Source organism: Sturnira hondurensis, unplaced genomic scaffold (assembly GCF_014824575.4).
Source record: "Sturnira hondurensis isolate 20B ecotype Veracruz unplaced genomic scaffold, ASM1482457v3 Scaffold0015262, whole genome shotgun sequence".
Lineage (NCBI taxonomy): Eukaryota > Metazoa > Chordata > Mammalia > Chiroptera > Phyllostomidae > Sturnira > Sturnira hondurensis.
The window spans coordinates 609199-633160 of record NW_028087893.1 but is presented as its reverse complement, the minus strand read 5'-3'; the positions used below and the strand labels follow the sequence as shown (position 1 = coordinate 633160).

General features: G+C 51.9%; 1 protein-coding gene across 10 annotated transcripts in view; it reads left to right on the top strand.

The window, feature by feature from the left end:
• Window positions 1-23962, top strand: part of TRRAP (transformation/transcription domain associated protein) — a 122347-nt gene that overhangs the window by 86777 nt on the left and 11608 nt on the right. For 8 of the 10 annotated variants that reach the window (XM_037064408.1, XM_037064413.1, XM_037064409.1 and 5 more), the window contains 11 exons: window positions 272-384; window positions 820-955; window positions 4191-4382; window positions 11158-11353; window positions 11943-12208; window positions 13221-13321; window positions 17327-17528; window positions 18740-18904; window positions 20311-20401; window positions 21631-21830; window positions 22598-22859. In XM_037064408.1, coding sequence (XP_036920303.1) covers window positions 272-384; window positions 820-955; window positions 4191-4382; window positions 11158-11353; window positions 11943-12208; window positions 13221-13321; window positions 17327-17528; window positions 18740-18904; window positions 20311-20401; window positions 21631-21830; window positions 22598-22859 — 1924 coding nt within the window. The remainder of the gene's footprint in view (window positions 1-271; window positions 385-819; window positions 956-4190; window positions 4383-11157; window positions 11354-11942; window positions 12209-13220; window positions 13322-17326; window positions 17529-18739; window positions 18905-20310; window positions 20402-21630; window positions 21831-22597; window positions 22860-23962) is intronic. The other 2 variants (XM_037064414.1, XM_037064411.1) reach the window with 1 other exon arrangement.

Here is a 23962-nt window from a genome sequence, read left to right as displayed (position 1 = left end):
AGGCCCCGAAGCACAGGCATGAGCTATGGCCTCTGCTCTGGTCACCGAGCCCAGGGCCAGGCAGCCTCCCACCCCTGCATTCTGCGTGGGGAGCGGCCCCTCGGTTCTCCTCCTCTGTGCTCTGCGAACAGGGGCATCCAGGGGCTCGTGACTGCAGAGAAGGGTGTGAGGTGCTCCTGGTTTGCGACCCAGCTTGCCCTAGATCGTTGAGCAACGGCTGTGGACATTTTTCTAGTTAAATAGCAGTTTGAAAGCATATTCACCCTTTTAGGCACAAGAGTCCTACGAAAAAGCCATGGATAAAGCCAAAAAAGAGCATGAGAGGAGTAACGCTTCTCCCGCGATCTTCCCCGAGTACCAGCTTTGGGAGGACCACTGGATTCGGTGAGCCGGGCTGGGTGGGTCGGGGGCCAGCTGAGGGAGCCCCTGGAGATCTCCTGGATGTGCTTGTGACGAGCGTCCCCAAAAGGGAACTTTGCTGCTGCCTTTATGGCCCCACAGAGAAAAGAACAAACAAAACCCTCGCATGGTTTTAAGGTCTTGAGGAATCAGAAATGCCCGCTGGAGGAAACCGACCCTGCCTCTCCCCTGCTCTAGCGCTGGGGGCGCTCCACTGCGCAGTGGGCATTCTTGGGGTTCCAGGGAGCGGCTCCTTCTGGAGGGCAGGGGGGACCTGCAGGCGAGCAGGCCGACTCCCCGCAGAAGCCTGCCCTTCTCTGGGGGAAGGATGTCGGTCTTCCTGGGCGGGGTGAAAGTGAGCACCTGCCCCCGTGCTTTCTGACTCTGTGGGAACCGACCTGCCGGCTCTCTGGCCTCCAGGTGCTCCAAGGAGCTAAACCAGTGGGAGGCCCTGACGGAGTACGGCCAGTCCAAGGGGCACATCAACCCATACCTCGTGCTGGAATGTGCTTGGCGGGTGTCGAACTGGACCGCCATGAAGGAGGCGCTGGTACAGGTGAGACCTCCCCACTCCTTGCTGACCCGTCCACTTTCAGGGCACATTCCCCGCAGCTGCGTGTGTGCCTTTTGCCAAACTCACAAGTCTCTGGGGATGGCTCTTTACTGAGAACAGCCTGGGCGTGTGGGCAGGTGAAGGTAGCTCTTGGGGAGCCAGAGTGATTTGGGGTTATCTGCAACACCTTTCCTGAATTTGAATTGAACTGTAAATTAAGTGTTTGTTTATACTCAGTTATACTAAGTATCAGGTGTGGAGACCTTGGACTCTGAGCCAACAAATGAGTAGCAGAACCTAGAGGAGAAATGTGGAGGAACAGTCAGTTTTGCTGGTGGCTTTGGTCGGTGGAAGCACGGCCAGAAGTGAACGCAGCAAAGGTGACTGGTGTGACCCCAGGGGCTGGTGAAGGGGCTGCTGCCAGTGCCCGTTGGGTGTAGCAGCCGGTATTGCACTCAGCGCATTTTGTGTCATGGGAGCACCGGTGGCATTGTGCAAGGGAAGTAGTCACTAACTTGGCTGAGCTCCACATTTACGAAATTCACCACCACCCAGAAGGGTTTGGTGCACGATGGGAGAGCACACACACCAGTCTGTTTCTCTTCCTCCAGTGGGGAGCTCCTGTTGGGGCTTCGGCAGTGCCGGACAGCGCAGCGTGGTGTCAGACGTGCTGCCTGACATTCCCCCCACCCAGTGCGGGGCTCTCACCGCCCAGTTTTGTCTTTGGAGGGAGCACCCGTGTCATGCCTTGTGGCCTCCTGTCCCTGTGCCGTCCGTCCTGCGCTCCCCCCGCCCTGGCGCTGCCACCCAGTGTCTGCCTCTCTGGGTGGTGGTCATGTGAGCAGGGTCCTCAGGAAGGAAATGCGGTCGTCCGTCCTCCCACCCCTGCCCCCAGCACGGGCTTGCTTACCTCCCAGCCGGTGGTTTCCTTCCCTTAATGCGGAGGCTACAAAAGCACATGGAGATCACAGGCCCCTTTCTTTGAAAAGACGAACCTCAAATTTGAAGCTCTGCTGTGGTTCCACACTTAGTTCGTTGCTGATGCTCTTTTAGCAAAAAGCAAAAGAGTGAAGAACTGGTGCAGGAGCTTGAGTTGCTCTGAGAAATAACCGCTCACTTGTAAAGATGCGTATGTGTCTCTGACGGAGTGCATTTACAGTTTTTCTTTTTCTTATTTTGATAAATTCTGCTGAATAATGTTTATAGCTCACTCTGCCTTTTTAAATCTCTTTTCCAAGATTTCACTTAGCTGGGTGTGTGCAGTACCGTACTGTCGGCAGGCCTGGCAAGTGAAATTCTTTTTTCACAAAGTCTTCATTATTTTCCAAAAGTTGTAAGGCACTTACTGGTTAGAGTTCAGTACATACAAACATTCTGAGTAATCTTTAGTAAATTAACTTTAGATGGTCTTTATACTAGTAAATTACTTACTTCTTTGCCAGTATTTAAAAGAAGAAACTCAAATTACTTTTTTATTCCTGTGCATTATTATTATCGCACTGCTCTCAGGAGTCCACTTCTCAGTGTGATTCAATAGGTGGGTCACTTTTTCTTGAGGGGAAAAAATTAAAGAAACACCTTTGGTCTGAGTTCTCGGGTGGGGGATTGTGATGGACAAACACCTGTGTTAAATGGGGTTTACATCCAGAAAATGGGAGATGGGCATGGTTTAGAGGGTCCTGTTGGAAGCAGGTGTGGTCGCAAGTTTGCCTTCCTGAACGCTGTCATTGCTGGGCTGTTGAAATCTGCAAAGGGCCGAGAACGTGCGTGGTCTTCGAAAGAGTAGATGTGCAAACAAGCCAGGTGTCAGGCGCCCCACGGCGTTGTCATTACCGTAACTACCTCCGTCATGTGGGCAGCTGGCGCTGAGGCAGTAAAATGTGTGTATGATTTTTACTGTTATTCCCAAAGGTGCTTCGGAGTGAGTGTTTATTGATCTTGTTGTAGTAAGTCCTGCGCAGTTTCTTCAGCAGAGAGATCCTTTCATCTCCATGTACACAGTGAGATTATTTATAAAGTACCTAAATTTTTAGTCCCTTCAGTGCTCAGTGAGAGTGTGCTGACCTGTGACGCTTTCTCTGGCAGGCGGCGGGCAGGCACGCGGGGTGGGGGCGTGGCCTTTCCCTGGCTGCACTTGTGTGTGCCGGGGCAGGGGTTAGGGTTACGGGCGGAGCGGGGAGTGACGGCTCGTGCTAGGTCTGCTTCATGATGGGACTGGTGACCAAGATACCAGGAGTATAGGGGAAATTGCATGACAGGTACTTGTGACTTTTAAATGACAGTACGATTTATTAATGTTCACTCGCGTTTTTGTGAGTCTGAATCACTGCCCTCTGCTTCCTTGTATAATGTGGAACAGGTTAGATGAATTTCCCAGAATAACAATTGAATTGAAAACTCCATAATTTTGTTGCTATTTATCAGTGTCAAGATGAACATATATGGGATACTTTAAAACTTCGCTTGCTGGCCCTGACCTGTGTGTCTCGGTTGCTTGGGCACAATCCCAAAAGTTGCTGAATCAGTTCCCAGTCAGGGCACATCCTGGGCTTTGGGCAGGTCCCCAGTTGGGGGTGTGTGAGAGGCAGCCAGTCCATGTGTCTTTCACACGTCTGTGTTTCTCTCCCTCTTTCTCCCTCCCTTCCCCATCTATAAAAATAAATAAGTAAAATCTTTTTAAAGATTTGTTATTTATTTACCTTTAGAGGGGAAGGGAAGGAGAGAGGGAGAGAAATATCAATGTATGATTGCCTTTTGTGCGTCTCCTGCTGGGAACTGGCCTGCAACCCAGGCATGTGCCCTGACTGGGAATCGAAACGCGATCCCTTAGTTCGCAGGCCAGTGAGCTACACCAGCCAGGGCAAATAAATAAAATCTTAAAAAAGAAAAAACCAAAAACTTCGCTGGCTGGATATGTAGCCGAGTAAGTGATGGTTGTTAATCTGGCCTAATACAGGAATTTGCCCTTTTTTGGAACTGCTGATACCTTGGAGCAAGGAGCCTGTGGCATGGCTTCGTAGCTGGAGAGATCAGCCACTGGCCGGTGTTCAGAAAAGGAGGGTGTCCAGAAAAAGCACTCTAAATGTGTGACTTCTCTGAAGGAACGAAATGTCTGTTGATGCTTAATTTCTGCTTATTGCTTTGCACAATTGACTGCAGAAAGATTGACTTGACTTTCTGACTCTCTGTGCAGAGAGGACGACCCGCCACTTCCCGTGTAACCATCTTTTCCTTCCAGGTGGAAGTCAGCTGTCCCAAGGAGATGGCCTGGAAGGTCAACATGTACCGGGGGTACCTGGCCATCTGCCACCCTGAGGAGCAGCAGCTCAGCTTCATCGAGCGCCTGGTAGAGATGGCCAGTGGCCTGGCCATCCGCGAGTGGCGGCGGCTGCCCCATGTGGTGTCCCACGTGCACACTCCGCTCCTCCAGGTGGGTGCAGCGCGCATGCGCTGGGGGCGACCTCCTGGGGCCGTTGCGGGTCTGCAGCTGAGCAGCTCAGCTGGGAGGAAGCTCCTCCCACATGTCTCGTACTTTCCCATCATGGCTTGTGCTCCGGGGAAGGGGGCCAGAGTGAACTCCCAGAGGGCCAAATGCTGCTTCTTGTAGTTGGTGCTTTTGAGGGATTCAAGTGACAGAAGGCATCCTTAGGAGTGGTTCTGATGGTGTGCGTTTTGCTCTAGGAATTTTTTTTAGTGATACTTTGCCACCATGTGTGTGATGCCATTGTTCATCAGTTCAGAAAGGTCTCTCGTCCCCTGAAAGTCTCGGAGTTAAACAGGTTGTGCCTCGGCCTCTCCTCTGTGTGTCGTCTTCACTGTTTCTGGCCATTTGTTTCAGCCACACAAGCTGCCCTGCAAGGTTTCAACTCTCCCCTTGCTGCCCCGCCCCTGTGCGCGCATGCATGCACGCAGACACGCGCATGCGCACACACACACCCCATGGGCTGCTCTTCTCCACAGAGCACACTTCTTCCCGCTCTGGTGTGCGCATGCACACGCACTGCAGCCGAGCGGCTCCTGTGTCCCCGCGTCAGGCTGCGGGCTGACAGTGCAACCGGAGTACAGGATGGTCACACTTTTTCTTTGGAAAGAGAATTTTTGAGACTAAATTGATGTGTTGATTTTTTTATTATAGTGTAGTGGCTTATTAATGTACTTAGAATTTTCTGTCTTTTGCAAAGTGAAATAGTTCATTTAATACAAGGACTTGTTTTGATATTTTTCATATCTATTACCTTTTGCTCTTTCTCAAGGTATGTTAATTATGAACGATTGTGTGTTATGAATAACACAGTTGTGAGTAACTAAGTAGAAATTATTGTGAGGTATATATTTAAAGCAGAGTTTAAAATGCAGTATTTCAGGTAGTCCGGATTCAAGTACTTTGGAGGCGAAATTAGGGGTAGTTTTGTTTCTCATCCACTGCCTCACTCGTGGTTGATGCTTGGTCAGTATTTGCTGATTAGCTTAGTTACAAGTCTGGCTACAAAAGGTGATTTCTGCCACCAATGGCACTGTCAGCTACCGTAGCTGAGAAATCTTAGAGAAAACAAAGACTGTCCATGGAGATGATTTTAGGGAGCCATTTAACATTTCAGTTTGATCGTTTTGATAGCTATTCTTACGTAGAGGGTCCCATTCATATATAATTTGAGATGAGGAGGGTGAGGAGAATGAGTTAGAGAAGTGCTTATTTAAAAAAAAATCAAACCAAGTAAGTACCTTTTGCCCAAACTTAGTAAATGTTAATGCCTAATTTTAAAAAGTTTTGTACTGTTATGTTTTAAAACACACATTTTGAACTGAGGCTTGTGACGCTTCCCCTTCCTCCTCCAGTACCACCAAAAAAAAGTCAGCGAAGGGAAAGGTCTTGGTGCTTTGGACAGGGACGTCCCCGTCTGGCTGGTTTTTGACCTTAGGCTCTGACAGGGATGTTGGATGGCCAGCCTATCGCTCTGGTGTCCCGAACACACTGGTCCTGATCCCTGGGTCAGCTGCTGTGGCAGAAGCAGACAGGGCTGTTTGGGAGAGAGCGACCTGAACACCGTGGTTCGGGCAGACCGTCTGCCGTAGCAGAACAAGGGCCTCTGAAGTTCTTCTTCATAAAAGCAGTGACTACACTGGGAAAAATTGTCAAAGGCAGCTTTCAGGATTCTGGAGATTGAATACAGACTTGCAACAATCGAAGGAGCATTGAAGGAAAAACAACAGATGTGTTTTAGTAAGAACAGCGAGAGCTTCGTCCTGTTCAGTTGTCTTGCCCCCACTCTTGCTCTCCCCATCTCCACAGTGGCGGTGAACCCCGCAACCTCCAACCGTAGGAGCTGTGAGACCGGCGGCCTGTCTTCCACCAGTGCGGGGTAGAACAGATTTAGATACGCAAACAAAAACAAAAACACCCCAGCCCCGGAGAATTGGCACCATTTCACCAGCATCGCAGCTCCCCCGAAAAGCCCTGTCCACACGTTGCTTCCTGTGCGACCTGACTGACAGCGCACTCAGGGAGGAAAGCCGTGCCTGCAGGCGTCTGCCAGGAACCGCCGGCGGCAGTCGTTTAACATCACAGCTGGCTGGCGGGGCAGTCCCCACGGGGGCACGGAAGAGACGGGTCGAGTGAAGGGAAGGTTGGGGAATAGATGTCCACAGAGATGTTGGGAAGCTGTATCCTAGAAACCGGAAGGGTCATGGGCCCATGCACATGCGCAGGAGGCTTGAGAAGACCCTGAGCTTTGGCCACCGGCTGACGTCGAGGCCCTGGAGCAGCAGGAAGTGAAGGCGCAGGCCAGGTGGAAAGGCCGCCCGGCCGAGTCCGAAAGGCGTGCGCAGCAGGCACCCACGGCCCCTCCGCAGCGGTTGGGGGTCTTGTTTCAGGTCTTGAAGGAAACCTCTGGCTGATTATTAGCTGACCACCAAGCTAACTGAGCAGCAACTTTAGTGGTTACATTCTGCAAATAACACATACATCATAGAATTAGTCCCAGAAAGTCACTAAGTAAATAGCAACGACTGAAAAAAAGAAGGAAAACACCTTTACAAACCCCTAGACGGGAGGAATTTGACTTGCAGAGTTGCCACAGTGCAACATCTAAAATGTTTAGTTTTCAACGATGCTGGGCGTGGAAAGGAAGAGGCAAACGTGGCTCCCATGAAGGGAAAGCTGTCAGCAGAGGCCACTCCGAGGGGAGGCCCGTCGTCGGGCTCAGTGTCCGGAAGCTTTGAATCAGCGTTGGTGAGTGAGGCGTTCGGGGAGCTAAAGGGAAGATCTGTGAAGGGTCACAGGGGAGGGCGGGGGTGACACCCTCACTGGCTCAATGGTGTCACTGAAAAGATGGTTTTAAACAGTAGTTTGTGAGTGTAGTAGCTGGAGGTGGAAGCTGACTGAAGACTCCCCACGGAGGACCCAGCAGGCTGGAGAAAAAGTCGGTGCACTTGAAGGCAGACGTTTCCCGTCAGAACAGGGAGAAGAGCTACTGGAGAAACTTGGGCGGGCCTCGGAGACGGGGACGCCCGCATCCGCACCAGTGTGCTCACAGTGGGGTCCCAGAGGGAGTGGGAAAGGGGCGCAAAGGGACATTTGAAGAAATAATGGCTGAAAGTGGCCCAGATTTGGTAAAACTAGGAAACCAGTTCATTTACAATAGAAGCAAAAGGAATAAAACACTTAGGAATAAATTTAACTTTGTATTTCAAAGAACACTGTCGAGAAAGGAGAAGGGCAGCCTGCAGAACGAGAGGGCGTATTTGCAGATCTAGTAAAGGACTCCCATCCAGACGGGTGAACAAGGAAGGACAACTCAGTCTCAAAGTGGGCAAAAGATTTGAATCAACGCTTCTCTGAAGAACATGTGTGAATGACCTATAAGCACGTGAGCAGATGTTCAACCTCTAGTCATGAGGGGAATGAGAGTCAGAACCACACGGAGACGCCACTTCGCGCCCACTAGCCTCGCCTGCTGCTGGTGGGAATGCAACGTACTTCGGCTTCTTTGGAAACTGGTGGCTCCTCAGGATAGTAGACACGGAATGACCGTGTGGTTTCGCAGTTTTATCCCCTGGTATAAGTCTAAGAGAAATTGAAACATGGCCACAAAACTTACACATGGATGTTCAGAATAGTAATATTCATAATAGCCCAAATGACCATCAGCTGATAAATGAAGAGAGAAAATGTGCACCTGTGAAATGGGGTGCCACTCAACAGTACACGGAACTAAACACTGATAACACGTCGTGTCTGGAGTGAACCTTGAGAATAGGCCGAGGACGCCAGACACAGAAGGGCGCAGTGTTTGATTCCATGTGTGCGACGTGCACGGACTTGGCCCATCCAGGGGGACAGGGAGCAGACAAGTGGTTGTCATCCTCTGGAGGCGGAAGGGTGGGACTGGCCCCCAATGAGCAGAAGACTCATTTTGGAAGTGACGTACAGGTTCTGTAATTGGGTAGTGGTGATTGATGTAGTGGTTGATGTGACTGGAGAATATCGTAAGAACTGTTGAACTGTGCACTTCAGGGGGTTTGATGTTTTAATTATATCTCAGTAACACTGTTAAAAAGGAAATACCCACCCTGGCTGGTGTAGCTCAGTGGATTGAGTGCAGGCCTGTAAACCAAACAACCACGGTTCGATTCCCAGTCAGGGCACATGCCTGGGTTGCAGGCCAGGTCCCAGCAGGGGATGCACGAGAGGCAACCATACATTGATATTTCTCTCCCTCTCTCCTTCCCTTCCCCTCTAAAGATAAGTTAATAAAATCTTTAAAGAAAAAAAGGAAATATCCCGTTCTATTTTCAGTAAGCTTTGGGTGGGAGGGAGGATTAAAGGTTTTTAGAAATGTACATGTAATGAGGGATTTCCGCCAAGATGGAGGTGCAGGTGGAAACACCGTGCCTTCTCCCACAACCAAGTTTGAATACAACAAAGGTTTAGCAAACAAAGACACAGCCAAAGAACAGAAAATTGAACTATACAGTTCCATCCCGCGCAGTGGGATGGAACACGCGCGGACCCCGACGACGGTGGCAGCAGTGGCAGGAGACGGCAGACGGGATGCCATTGCTTCTCTTTGACCCCGCCCCCACGTACAGCATCACAACCCAGCGACTGAGTTGCCCGGCTCTGGTGAACACCTAGGGCTCCGCTCCTCATACATAACAGGCGTGAACAGTCCAAAATATGGCTCAAGAAGAACTCAAAGCCCCAGAGCCGATAACTCTAAGTGAAAAAGAAATAGCGAACCCCTCAGACGCACAGTTCAAAATACTGGTGATCAGGATGCTCACAGAACTGGTTGATTATAGTCACAAATTAGAGGAACAAATGAAGGCTAAACTAATTGAAATGAAAGGAGATGCACAGGAAACCAATAGTGATGGAAAGGAAACTGGGACTCAAATCAATGGAATGGACCAGAAGGAAGAACAAAACATCCAACCAGAAAAGAATGAAGAAACAAGAATTCAAAAAAATGAGGAGAGGCTTAGGAACCTCCGGGACATCTTTAAACGTTCCAACATCCGAATTATAGGGGTACCAGAAGGGGGAAAGAAACAGCCATGAGTGGAAAATGTACTTGAACAAATAATAAAGGAAAACTTCCTCAATCTGGCAAAGGAAATAGACTTCCAGGAAATCCAGGAAGCTCAGAGAGTCTCCAAAAAGTTGGACCCAAGGAGGAACACACCAAGGCACATCATAATTACATTAGCCAAGACTAAAATGAAGGAGAGAATCCTAGAAGCAGCAAGAGATAAGGGGACAGTCATCTGCAAAGGAGTTCCCATCAGACTGTCAGCTGATTTCTCAAAAGAGACCTTACAGGCAAGAAGGGGCTGGAAAGAAGTATTCTAAGTCATGAAGTCCAAAGACCCGCATCCAAGATTGCTTTATCCAGCAAAGCTTTCATTTAGAATGGAAGGACAGATAAAGTGCTCCTCAGATAAGGTCAAGTTCAAGGAGTTCTTCATCACCAAGCCCTTATTATATGAAATGTTAAAGGGACTTAGAAAAAGAAGATGAAAAAATGTGAACAGTGAAAGGACAGCAAACTCACATTTATTAACAACCACACCTAAAACAAAAGCAAACTAAGAGGACAGCTAGATCAGGAGTGGAACCATAGAAATGAAGAACATATGGAGGGTTAGCAACAGGGGAGTGGGGGGAGAAGGTACAGAAAGTAGCATAGACAGTAGGTAGAAAATAGATAGGGGGGAGGGCAAGAATAGTGGGGGAAATATAGAATCTAAAGAACTTGAGACACGTGGTCATAAAGTAAAGGGGGGGATGGTGGGGGAGGGGGTGTGCAGGGTGGAGGGGAATGAAGGGGGGAATAGAATAACCATAATGGTATAATCAATAATATATATATATAAAATGTACATGTAATGAACTAAACTTGAAATACAGGTAACTCAAGTGGGCAGTTGAGAAAATTAAGACTACAACAAGACACGGAGTACTGACCTGGGTTTAGGAGACTAAAAAAAATTGCAGACACAGATTCTGCCTGAGAGGAGCACCCAACTGGAGGGAGACGGCGACCTCTAAGAAGCAGACTGATGCACAGTGATTAGAGGGAGACTAGGACTTGGGCTGTGCAGGGAGGGGAAGCCCCCACGGAGAGGGGGGCCTCGCGGGCAGGACTTGGGGCCAGGGCCTTCCCTGTGAGGATGTGCGTCAGCAGGCTGCAGCAGCGATGCACCTGTGGTCTAAACGGTAGGAAATGAGACAGACTCATCCGGGACGGGACGAAAAGTGTCTGTGCCAGCCCAGGGAGATAATCAGAACCATGTTTTAAGATTGTCGGTGTAGCTGTGGGGTTTTAATGTCGATGGAGGAAAGCCTGAGCGCAGGGCTAGGCTGCTTTCTTCTCAGACGGCGGTGGGTGGCCGACCATGGCTGGAAAAGAGTTGTTCAGGGGCTGCCGGTTAGCAAGTTCTGGAGTCCACACTACTCTTCGCTCAGTCTCCTGTCTCAGTGGCCACAGCTGAGGCTTTAATCCCGGTGGGTGTGGGGGCTGGGAGAGCAGCGCTGGAAGTGAAGGGTGAGTGAGACGTGGACGCCCAGGTAGCCTGTGAGTTGGACCCTTCGTTCCGGACGGAGAGGTCCTCGCAGCACACCAGGGTCACGCAGGTCTGGCCTGCTCGCGAGTGTGCTCTCGGTGGAAGGCTGACCTCGGACCCTCTTGTGTCGTCCCGCTCAGGCTGCCCAGCAAATCATCGAGCTCCAGGAAGCTGCGCAGATAAACGCGGGCTTGCAGCCGACCAACCTGGGGCGGAGCAACAGCCTGCACGACATGAAGACGGTGGTGAAGACCTGGAGGAACAGGCTGCCGATCGTGTCGGACGACCTGTCCCACTGGAGCAGTGTCTTCATGTGGCGGCAGCACCACTACCAGGGTACGTGCGTGTGCGTGCGCTCCCCCCACCCCTTTCTGGCTTCATTCTCGGTTCTGTTTGGGCTTTTTTCTTTCTTTCTTTTTTTTTTTTTTTTTTACCAGATTCTCTGTTTTCTGGTGGGTGTGGGAGATGGTGGTGGTGTGGCATGGCAAAGATGAAGGTGCTGAAAGATGGAAGGATTTCTTCTTGCCTGTTAAGTTTTCCCAGCTAGAGCAGAAACTCGGCCAGACACTGCTGGGCGCCCCAGGGGCTCAGGCCAGTGTGGCCGGAGCTCCGGGTCCTGGCTGTTGCGAAGCCGCACCCCCAGCCCCTCCCCCAAGGAGTGTGGCCTTCTCTATTTTTCTGGCCCCCTCGGCTCGCGCCCTTCATGGTTTACTTGGCCAGGATGCTAACACTCAACTCGGTGTTAGTGCTTTTTATAGCTTCCTTTTGATATAAAGTGAGGAAAAGCAAGGAGAGTTCATCACGTGAGTTTTCCGTTTTCACAAGCCGTGTGTGTGTGTGTGTTCACTTTTTATTTAAGCCTTATTGTGGAATACTTTGAAAACATTTGGCTTGGGCCGTTAAGCCGTCTCTCTCTGCCTTCTAGCCATCGTGACTGCGTATGAAAACAGTTCTCAGCATGACCCAAGCTCTAACAACGCCATGCTCGGGGTGCACGCGTCCGCCTCCGCGATCATCCAGTACGGGAAGATCGCCCGGAAGCAGGGGCTGGTCAACGTGGCCCTGGACATCCTGAGCCGCATCCACACCATCCCCACCGTCCCCATTGTGGACTGCTTCCAGAAGATCCGGCAGCAGGTCAAATGTTACCTGCAACTGGCAGGAGTCATGGGGAAGAATGAATGCATGCAGGTGGGTGCCGGGGTCTTCGGGGAGGGGGCGCGTGTCCCTGTGGGAGCTTCTGGCTCAGGTGACGGGCACGGTGGTATGGCGCCTCCGACACATGCAGCCTCAGTCCTACAGGCGCAACCTCGGTGGGGGCACAGTCCTTCCTAAACAAGAAAAGGAAAGGTGCTCCCCAGTGTTTGAAATACGTCTTTTTATCATCTCTGTTCCACCATACACTTGGTCAATGCATTGAAGGAAAGAGATTAAAAACTGCCCAAGTGTGAAGGTGTTGCAAGGTAGAGTTTTGGCTGTGTTCAGAGGAATGTTAATAAAAGCAATGGTTAGGAACTGATTAGACATATAAAGCTTGGAGAAAATCACACCCTTAAGGTGTCTAGGACTGAATTTGGCATTTAGTGATTCAGCCAAGTACTTTTAGTTGGCAAATATGGTTGGCAGGTCTGCTGTCAACTTAGAGTACATTTGTCCATGACCTTTAGGACTTAATTGCCTCAATAAATATTTTATTTATTTATTAAGATTTTACTTAAGCCCTGGCTGGTGTAGCTCAGTGGATTGAGCACAGGCCTGCGAACCAGAGGATCGCGGTTCTATTCCCAGTCAGGGCACATGCCTGGGTTGCAGGCTGGTTCCCTGCAGGCCAACTCCCAGCAGGGGATGCACAAAAGGCAACCATACATTGATATTTCTCTCCCTCTCTCCTTCCCCTCTAAAGATACATAAATAAATTTAAAAAATTAAAAAAAAAGATTTTACTTATCTTCAGAGGGGAAGGGAAGGAGAGAGGGAGAAAAACATCAATGTACAGTTGCCTCTGGTGTGTCCCCTGCCGGGAACTGGCCTGCAACCCAGGCATGTGCCCTGACTGGGAATCAAACTGCAATCCTCTGGTTCCCAGGCCTGCACTCAGTCCACTGAGCTACGCCAGCCAGGGCTTCAATAAATATTTTAATGAAGTTGTTATAATAATATTGTCTAGAAATTTCAAGGAAAAACCTGCATATTTTTTAAACAGGGCCTTGAAGTTATAGAATCTACGAACTTGAAATACTTCACGAAAGAGATGACAGCGGAGTTCTACGCACTAAAGGGAATGTTCTTGGCTCAGATCAACAAGTACGTGTGTTGTGGGGGGCGGGGGAGGGAGCAGCTAGTCAGGGCGGCTCAGCGGTGCTCACTGTGGAAGCCAGTGTGCGGGTCGGCTCGAGTTGGTGTGGTTCAGTGAGTGTTGTCAGCGTGGTGTTGCACCTCCCCAGGGAGAGGGAACGTACAGCCAGTGGATGAGCTGGTTGGTCGGGTGGTACTTGAAAAGCTTTTAAAAAGGATCGGCTTGAACACAAAACAGCTGGCGGCGTGGATTCACTGCCTGTTTTCTCAGTGCGCTCTGTGGGAGCAGAGTGGGTCCCTTTCATGGAGCAGAGATGCACTTTGGGGCGGGGCGGTCGTGTGGCCTGCAGGCCAGACGCCGCCGGGGTCTGGGTTCCGTAGAGGGTGCATCAGAGCACTCCCCCACCGCCATGGTCTGTGACTCTCCGTGGCTCAGCCGGAGTGGAGTTGTGACAGGAGTCATGCGCCCCGTGACCTAAGCCGCCTTCTCCCTGGCCTGTTACAGAGAAGGGCAGCCACAGCCTGTCCGAGGGAAAGGGCCGGCGGGCGAGGCGCTGTGAGACGCCTGGTGCTGCCCATCTCCATCTTGCAGGGCTTTGAAGCCCACTTCTCACCTTTTCGATTACAGGGTGGTCTTCAAGCTTGTTTTTAAGTAAGGATGTGATTTTGTCAAGATAAGAGGGGTTTATCCTCTTAAAATTTTTAAAAAATTCATATGGACATAAAACACACCATTTGAAAGTGTGCCTTTCGATGAGTTTTTGTATGTTCACAGTGTGTGCAGCCATCACCACTCGGTAGTTCTGTCACCCTCAGAAGCAGCCACACGCTGGTAGCATCACTTCCCGTTCTCCCCTCCCTTTGTCCTGGGGCAGCTGCCCGTCTGCTCGCTGTTCCTGATTTGCTTGTTCTCCGTGTTTCCTGCAAATAGAGTAAGACGCGTGACCTTCGAGACTGGCTTCTCAGCATAATGTTTTCAGGGTCATCCGTGCCATAGCGTGTATCGGGGCTTTGTTCCTTCTCGCACCCAGTGCTGCTCCGGGGTGCGTTCACCTTTTCCTTTTCTCCCAGCGGTTGGTGGCAGCCAGGTTGCTTCCACTCTCAGCTGCAATGAGCGATGCTGCTGCAGCTCTCGGCTGTGCAGGAGGCTGTGTGGGGGCGCGGCCTCGGTGTTCCTGGCCCCGCATCAGGGTGTGGAAGTGGCATCGCTGGGTCCCCGGGCAGTCCTTCCTTTGTCATGTTGAGAGACGGCCGGGTTCCTGCAGTAGGTGCTCACCCTAGTCCCTGCCGGGGTGCTGGTGGGTCCCCGTCTCCCACACCCTTGCTGGCACTTGCTGTTCCCCATGTCCCAGTGAGTGACGTGATGTCTCACTGTGGGTTTGCTTCGCATCTTTCCAGTGGCTGAGGAAGTTTAGCATCTTTCAGGTGCTTCTGTGCCACTTATCTTTTCTAAGGAAACACCCATTCAGTTACTTTGCCCATTTTTGAAGTGGGTTATTTGACTTGTTACTGTTGAGTTCCAGTTTTCACATGTCTGGGTGTGTTTCTTTCAGTTACATCACTTGAAAATATTTTCTCACACTGCAGGCGATCTTTCTGCTTTTCTGTTAAGAGTCCTTAATGCACAGAGTTTATCACTTTGATGAGTCCCATTTGTTTATTTTTCCTTTCATTGCTTGTGCTTTTGGTTTCGTGTCCAAGGCCCCACTGCCTCACCCAAGGTCATGTGCATTTACTCCTGCCCTTTCTCCGCCATTCCTGCCCGTGGCAGGCGAGCATCATGCTGTCCCAGCACCGTTTGTTGGAGAGACTGTTCGGCCCCCACTGAACGGCCTCCACTCCGAGTCGGCAATGCAGCTGCGTCTCTGGACGCTCAGCTCTGTGCGCCCGTGTGTCCTGGTCCTCATGCTGCTGTCACTCCGCCCTGACAGGGATTGGGGAAGTGCGCCGCGGGTTTGTCCCTCTTCACGACTGTTTTGGCTTTTGGGGGTCCTTTGCATCTCCACGTGGATTTTAACTGACTGACTTCTGCAGAAAAAGGCAGTTGGAATTGTGATGGGGTCGCACTGAGTCTGTTGATTGATTGGGGATGTGTTGCCATGGTAACAGTGGCACGCCTTTAATCCGCAGGATTCATGTGTTTAGGCCGTCTCCAGTTCGTGTAACAGTGCTGTATGGTTTTTACTGTACAGGCTTCGCATTTCTTAATTCTATTCTTAAATATTTTATTCTTTTTGATGTTATACGTTGTTTTTTAAATTTTACTTTTGTATTGTCCATTGCTGAGATATAGAAATACAACTGGGTTCTAATACTGATCTTTCAGTGTACACACTTTGCTGTATTTGTTTGCTGCAGTAGTTCCTTTGTGAATTCTTCAGGATTTTCTGTGTATTGGATTGTGGAATCTGCAAGTAGAGAGTTTGCATTTTCCTTCCAGTCTGCATGTGTGGTTGCTCTGGGTGAGAGTTCCGTGGGTAAGGGTTCGAGCACGAAGTTGGGACAGCTGTGGTGACGACGGGGGTTCTCGTCTCGTCCCTGGTGGAGCCTCAGGCGTCGGCCGTCGCGTGTGGCGGTAGCTGTGGGTTCTCACGTGGCCTTTGTTGTGTGGAGGCAGGTTCCTCCGCTCCTCGTTCGCTGTGGTTTTACCATGAAAAGGTGGTACATTTTGTCAGATGTTTTTCCGCCATCAGCCAAGATGTGTTTCTCCTTCACACCGCTGATGCGGTGCGGTGCGTGGGTCCTTCTCCGGGGCCGAGCCACTCCCCGCCCTGCTGGGGGCGTCCCGTCACCGTGCGCAGCCCTTTGACTGTGCCGCTGGCTTTGGGTTGCCAAGACTCTGTCGAGGAGGCTTGTGTCTGTATCCATAAGGGATGTGGGTGCACAGTTCTCTCGGACGTCTCGCACATTCTCGGTGCGTGACTGACACGGTGCGACCGCTGTGGAAAGCAGTCTGCAGGCTCCTCAGCAAACTGAAGGTAGGCTCAGACGGCCCAGCAGCGCCACTCTGCGGTGTCCAGAATCGAAACGGGTGCACTCAGGCACTCGGTGACGGTAGCCAGAGTGTCAAAACAGCTGGGATGGACGGATGGACGAGATGCGGCGGGTACAGGTAGTGGAATGGTATTCAGTCGCCAAAGGGTGAAAGCACTCTTACACGCCACACGTGGAGGAAGCTGACGCTGTGCCGAGTGAAAAGCCAGACGCACACACTCGTATAATGTGTGATTCCCTTAACAGGAAACAGGCAGGTTGGTACACACACAGGGGCAGTTGGCAGGCTCGTGGCTGCCGGGGGTCATGGGTGGTGAGGAATGACGGACGGCTTAGTGGCCAGGGGCTTTGAACAGTCGGGGTGGCCAGAAAGTTCATTTGTTTTTTCCCATATGATGGCTGTAGTAGTGCTTAGTTGTCTTTAACTTCATTCGAAACAATTTTGATAAATTCTATTGTGACCACTGTCATATCAGTGTGCATTTAAAAAAGCTTATCAAAATTGGTGAGTTTTGGGGTGGCCATTTTAATATTGAAGATGGAAGAAAATATGTGGCATTTTTGGCCTATTATGCTTTATTATTTAAAGAAAGGCAAAAAAAGATTTGTGCAGTGTGTGGAGGAGGTGCTGTGACTGATGGAACATGTCAAAGTGGTTTGAGAAGTTTCGTGCTGGAGATTTCTCACTGGACGGTGCTCCACAGTCAGGTGGACCAGTCGACAGCGATCAATTTGAGACATTAACTGAGATCAATCAAAGTTATACCAAGGGGAAGGTAGCCGACGTACTCAGAATATCCGAATCGATAGTTATTGGTAAACATGAAAATGTCTTATTTTATGGAAAAGACTGAGTGGACTTCTGGCCACTCCATTACGTGGGGGTAGTAAGTAGCTGCACAACTTACATGAATGTACCAGAGGCCACTGAGTTGTCGTTCCCTTTGAAATGCTTGGTTCTGTGTATGGGAAGTTTGCCTGAGAGGGGAACCCAGTTCAGGCCTCGGTTTGCGTCCCCAGGTCTGAGGAAGCGAACAAGGCCTTCTCCGCGGCCGTGCAGATGCATGACGTGCTAGTGAAAGCGTGGGCCATGTGGGGCGACTACCTGGAGAACATCTTCGTCAAGGAGCGGCAGCTGCATCTCGGAGTATCCGCCATCACCTGCTACCTGCACGCGTGCCGGCATCAGAACGAGAGCAAATCGAGGAAGTACTTAGCCAAGGTGAGGCTGAGAGAGTCAGCTCTGACCACAGGTGGCCCGGTGGCCTTCGGGTGTGGACGACAGCTCAGCTGTCCTGCCCCCGTGCTGGGCAAGAGGCTGGGTTTCATGCCTTCAGGCTCCGCTCTCATCGCTCTTCGAAGTTCAGTGGTAACACTGAGGAAACTGAGGCCTGGACATACTTGGGGTCCCTGGACATTTAAGCAGCAAAACTGAGCCTGGAGTCTGGGTCTTAGGTCTCAAGTCCGGCGTTCTCAGTGAGATCGCACCCTGGGCAGAGATTCCTGCAGAGTGGCGAGGGTCTGCAAGGAGGATGTGCCCACGAGACATCCGAAAGCTTCTGGTCTCTCTCCGCAGGGCCAATGCTCATGGTCCTAGAGCCCGTCAGCTCCAGTCACAGGGCACATTGCATCCCGTGGTCTGTGCACACACTGCGGGGTGGGGTCGTGGCTGCTGGCATTCTCAACCTGTGCTGCCGTGGCAGCACTGGGCTCAGGACTGGCTGGCGGTTGGATGAGTGCCCGCTGCTGGTCGCCAGCCTAGTCTTCCTCCAGTGTTGCCCAGGCCTGTGTCTGCCAAGGAATAGAAAAATACCACCCAGAATGAATTCTTGCAGAAAACTTAAGAGTAAATTGTTATTTACTGTTTTGTCCATTCAAGATTTGGGCATTTTTAGAATTCCTTGATTTGATCCCCAAATTTGGAATGCACACCATCAGCACATAGTGGTATATAAGTGACTGTGTGAAACAAACCAGCTGTCGTAACACAGAGAAGCTGCCTAAGTATCTGACTCCACACCTGCTGTTTTAGATGTCATTGTTTCTGCCATCCTGGGACGCCAGGCTGCCAGCCTGTGGCTGACCTGATCCTAGGGTGGCTCTTCCAAGGTCTAGAGCTGGAGTCGTCGTGTCCTGGAGGGGGGGGGGCAAGGTGATTCAGCAGGTGGGCGGCCAGGCCATCTGCCTATTGCCTCCTCGGGCCGCAGGCCCAGTTGATTAGATCAGCTGGCAATGGGCAGTTCAGCTACATCTAGAAAGAAACTTTATTCAGGTGTTTAGCTTTGCTTATATGTTCAGTGGAGCTGTGTTGTTGGCCCTTCTGTAGACGTGTTTCTGGTGAAACTACTCTGTGTGGCATTTCATTTTGGGGAGGAGGTCACGGGAAGGCCTCAGGACACTCAGCCAACCCCAGGACTGTCCCTCCTCTCTCAGGTGCTGTGGCTCTTGAGTTTCGACGACGACAAGAACACTCTGGCGGATGCGGTGGACAAGTACTGCATCGGCGTGCCACCCGTCCAGTGGCTGGCCTGGGTCCCCCAGCTGCTCACCTGCCTGGTTGGCTCCGAGGGGAAGCTGCTTCTGAACCTTATTAGCCAGGTCGGTGTGACGAGGTGTCTGTCTTCACAGAGAGTCACGTCTTCCTTTTACTTTCTTCTTTCCAGAGAGAAAAGGTGCGTGTTCAAAGTGTGGGAAATAGGTCAGAGAGACAGGGAAATGTACACGTTTAAAGGCCACTTGATACAAGGCGTAATGACATGTGATCGCAGAACATATCAGGCCTGTAGTGTTACAGTATTAAAATGTGGTTTCTTTGCTTCAATATGTTGCCATGTGAGATGCAAGTAAAACGAACAGGCTCTTCAAGGCCAGCAGGCTAGAGCGTGCTTGGGGTAGGAGTCACAGTGAAAGGTGGGTTTGCCGTCCGTGCTGGGGGGGCTTCGGAGCTTCCCTCTAGAGTGAGGCTCGCCCGTGACAGTGGGGGTGGCTGCCCTTGGCAGGGGGAAGATGGTTGGACCACTGGGGTTGGGGACACGTGTCGGCAGGCAGCTCTCAGGACCATTCTTGGAGCGTGGTTCCAGAATTTTCCTCTGTTGAGAAAGGACCGGGGTCAGAGGAAGGACCCAACAGCAGAAGCCGAGAGACACTTCAGTCCAGGGGACACATGCAGCGCCTTTGAGTGCGCTTCCCTTTATGGAATTACAGTCGCGTAACCTATGAATGAGGTGCGTCAGCTCCAGGCAGTTAGGAACCTGCCGCGCTTCTCTCTGTGGGTTTACTTGGCTTTTTACACTCGGTGCATCATCGGCGTTGTCCCCAGAGGTGGCTTTATTGCTCTCCCTAAGAGGAGGTACTGTGTTTCTGCACACTGGCCTTTAGCTTGGGTTTATCTGTTGGGATGTAGATTCCGGGTATTTATTTGTGTTGTCACTCACTGAACATCTCTTAATGCACATTAGCATCCACCCTGTGGCCTGTGCCAGAGTGTGGTGACACCTTCTTCACCCTTTGGGAGGAGCCCTGCGTCCCAGTTTGGTGACGATGGGTTTTCTCAGCTTCACTTCTCGCTGTGATTATGCAGCATCAAGTTTTCCCCGACAGGCCGTCCCATAGTTCCCAGCGAGCTGTGGCAGATACAAGGCTGGACTTGTCTTGTGTCTTCCTGTTTGCCTGCGTGAGGTCCGGGGATATGGGCACTTCACCTTCCTGGGATTTGCTCAGCCACGTGACAGTGTGGTTTCTGTGTCGCTGATGTCCCCAGGCAGAACTGCTGAGATGTAGGTGCTGTGTAGGTCTTTCTTGGGTCTTTAAAAGCCCAAGAAAGATGTTTTACTGGCTAGTTACCCTGGCCCCGGGCACTAGATGGGGGCCGTGGTGCTGGGTTCCTCGGTCCGAGTGCAGACGGCGGCCCGTTCCTGGTTCACGTCGGTTGCTTTGGTATGAACTGACTTGGTGCAGAAGCACGGTGGGGCGCAGGCTCTTCATTGCTCCATGTCTCCGAGCAGGTCGGACGAGTGTACCCCCAGGCGGTCTACTTCCCCATCCGGACCCTGTACCTGACCCTGAAGATAGAGCAGCGGGAACGCTACAAGAGCGGTACGTCTCGGCGGGGCCAGCCGGCCAAGCTGGGTGGGCTTGTTCCATGGGCCTCCCGTCCATCTGCTGTGGGCACACGCCACCCCATAGTGGGCTGACCTCCTGGCAGGGGCTGGTCTCTCTTCAGCCGAGAGGGTAGCTGGGGACTAGAAGGCAGAGCCTGATCTCTTGAGTGTGACGTTTATGGTTCTGCTTTGCCACTGTGTGATTGGATGTCCCTTTGCCCTAGTGATTTGTTCCTTATGTAGAGATCACTTAGGGAATTGTTAACTGTAGGTAGTTACAAATGACTTGTCTTATTAGTTACAAGCACATTCTGGTACGCAGTATAAATGTGAGTTCCTATATTTGTGTTATTTAGGTTATGAGGTTTAGCTTCAGCTGTCAGAAGGATCAGCATAGAAATCTATCTTACTGGATGTTAAATTTACTCAAAATACAATATTTTAAATCTACATTGACTAAGTCCCAGCATGTAAAGAAATAACTCACATGATGGGTTCAGCTGCCCGCTAAGCACAGCACTTTGTAAACACGTAAAGGTCCGTGTCAGGCGGTTTGGGGCGCAGACGTTCGTGCCACATGCCCAGGCGCCAGTGTGGCTGGGGGGGCCCTGTCTGCCCTGCGCCGGGCGGGCTGGGAACTGGCCCAGCACTTGTTGCCTCTGACCCCCTGGGACTCCCCAGGGGGGTTCATATTTTGATCATTTGAAAGTTAAGACTTTTTATTCAGTGAGCCGAAGCTAGAAAAGAGGAGTTCAGGGGGTTTAATACCATTTTTCTATAGCAAGTGGCCATATTATAGACTTGCTTGTTAAGTACTTTTAGGTTTTCTGAGCTGCACAATGAGGAATGTGTTGCCGAACACTATTTCTAGACGTTTAATAAACGTTCCTGCGCAGGGTCAAGTTGAAAAAGCGTGGCGAGCACTCGTGCAGCCTCTCCTGGTTCCCTGCCAGCACGCTGCTGCGTCTGCCTTCTCTGTCAGTGCAGACACACCCCGCCGGACCTGGGGCAGCGGCTGCAGACACTCAGAGCCCCGTGCCCAAGTCCCCCCGCCCCGCTCCTGGGAACTAGGCTTTCTCCCACGCGGGCCTGGGGAACGGTCTCGCGGTGTGCTAGCACGCTGGCAGGAACCGGCATTCCTTTGGCTGGTGGGTCCTCTAGAGCACCAAGCTCTAGCCTCGGTCAGTTCCGCGCTGACATTGGCGTTGTGTGTGTTACTCTCAGATTCTGGACAGCAGCAGCCAAGTTCAGTGGGTAACCAGTCCCATTCTGCATCAGATCCAGGGCCCATAAGAGCAACAGCCCCCATGTGGCGCTGCAGCCGAATCATGCACATGCAGCGGGAACTGCACCCCACCCTTCTGTCTTCCCTGGAAGGCATCGTCGACCAGATGGTCTGGTTCCGAGAGAACTGGCACGAAGAGGTATTTGGGCGTAATCTCGAGAGTGTCGTTCCATACGCTTCTGGGGCTGTGTGGTCTTCATGCAGCTGCCCGGTCCTTTCATGAGTCTGTGGTCGAGTTGAGCGATGGGACAGGCAGACCGCGAATGCACACCAGTGTGGCCTTCAGTGTTCAAAGTGGGAGATTTCAAAAGAGGATGAAATTGAGAAGATTGTTCCCGCCCTTAAAGTGCTTGTTTTGCTCACTCGCACGAGCGCAGTCACTTCCACGGCACAGGCTGACCAGAGGGGGTGGCGTGGGCAGGAGTGGGGGTGACGGCTGACTGCAGTGACCCCCAGGGCAGGAGTCAGTTCTTCAGCGGTCTTCTCAGCTGCAGGGCCATGCCCTCACTGGTGTGTGTCTGAGCTGACAATAGACAGTCAGTCGCCTTTGCTGCCCGGTGCATACTCTGCAGCGTGCTCGGGGCTCTCGTGTCCTCACACTGCCCTCGTGTGTGCATGCAGGCCTGCGGCCATGGCCTGGAGCCCCTGAGTGAGGCTTTCCCAGGATCAGCCAGCAGGAGGGTTTGCACGTGGCTGAAGAAGTGGGGTTCTGTCCTTTCTAACATTCGGGGCCCGCAGTCCACATTGCCAGGAAACAGCTGACAGCATGGAGCACACACTGAGCCTGCCCCCTGGTGCTCCGGATGCTGTCCTGGTGGTGGTGGGGCCATGCTAGCCAGAGGCTTTGGGGCCGGTGAGCTGCTGGAAGCGTGCTCGGTGGTGAACTGCATCTGGTCCATCCACCAGGTGCTGAGGCAGCTCCAGCAGGGCCTGGCCAAGTGCTACTCGGTTGCGTTTGAGAAGAGCGGAGCGGTGTCCGACGCCAAAATCACCCCGCACACCCTGAACTTCGTCAAGAAGCTGGTGAGCACATTCGGGGTCGGCCTGGAGAATGTGTCCAACGTCTCCACCATGTTCTCCAGCGCAGCCTCCGAGTCGCTGGCCCGGCGGGCGCAGGCCACTGCTCAGGACCCCGTCTTCCAGAAGCTGAAGGGCCAGTTCACCACTGGTGAGTCTGCCTGTGCGCCAGGGAGGGCACCCCGACAGTTTCCTCGGGCTTTCTCTTGTGGCGACTGTGAAGAGATTGATACGGAGTGGCACACAAAGCCACTCTGAAAAGGACATCTGCGTGATGTGTGTTTACTTGTGAAATGGCACGGTAACCGAGATGGAGAGCGGGTCAGTGGTGGCCAGGCCGGGGGATGGAGGACGGGGGTGGGGGGTGTGGCTCTAAGGTGCTTCGCGGAGAGTCTGGGGATGGACTGGAGGGCGCCTTGGTGGGGGTGCTAATCACACTGAGAGCAAGCTTGTGCTGGCACAGCTGCACCCTCCGTGGCGCCTCCCACATTGGTGTGATCAGCCTTCACCGGTTTCTGGCTCCCTGTTCGCATTGGTGACCCCTCTGCTGTTTTCTCCGCCTTTAGCTGCTTCCCAGCCGGCAGCAGCCCTGGAGGAGGGGGAGGCGAGAGGTGGCCATCTTTGTAGGTTTGCTGGAAGGCTTGGCCCCTAGCAAAATAGTGAGAAGGGGACAGGAGTCTGCCCGGGCCCAGCCCACTCCATCTGACTCAGGGTGGGAAGAACGCAGGGCAGCCCTGGGAAGGCGTGGGAGGGGGCCTGGCCCTGCTACCCTCGGCCTCGGGGTAATCTGTCCTTGTCAGCATGAGGACAGTGCCCCTCATGGCTCCCATGAGTCCATGAATCCCTGTCTCAGACAGAAGCGGTTGGGCTTTTCCTAACTTTTGGCCCCAGTGAGGTCGGGGGATGAGAGTCTGGTCCGCCATTGGTGCTCTTCTGGGTGGGCATTGAGGGTTTTTTAAAGAAGGACTTACCTTTTGGTAAACTCAGAGAACCACATGGACCAGAGTGCTTTAAATGCTTAGTGAAAGCGCACGTTTGCCATTTTGTCATTTTGATCACTTGCCCCAATTCCTTCTGATGAGCTGATGTATAATTTCATCTCTGGACAGTTTCTCCTTCCTCTTTGCTGGATTGCTGTGTGGGCTCTCACACGGGGCCTCAGTTCCCCAGGGCAGTGCATGCTCTCAGGGGTGCCCTCTGCGCATGGCCGAGGGGCTCCTGGGGTCCCTGCACCATTCCTGAAGTGGGCAGGCT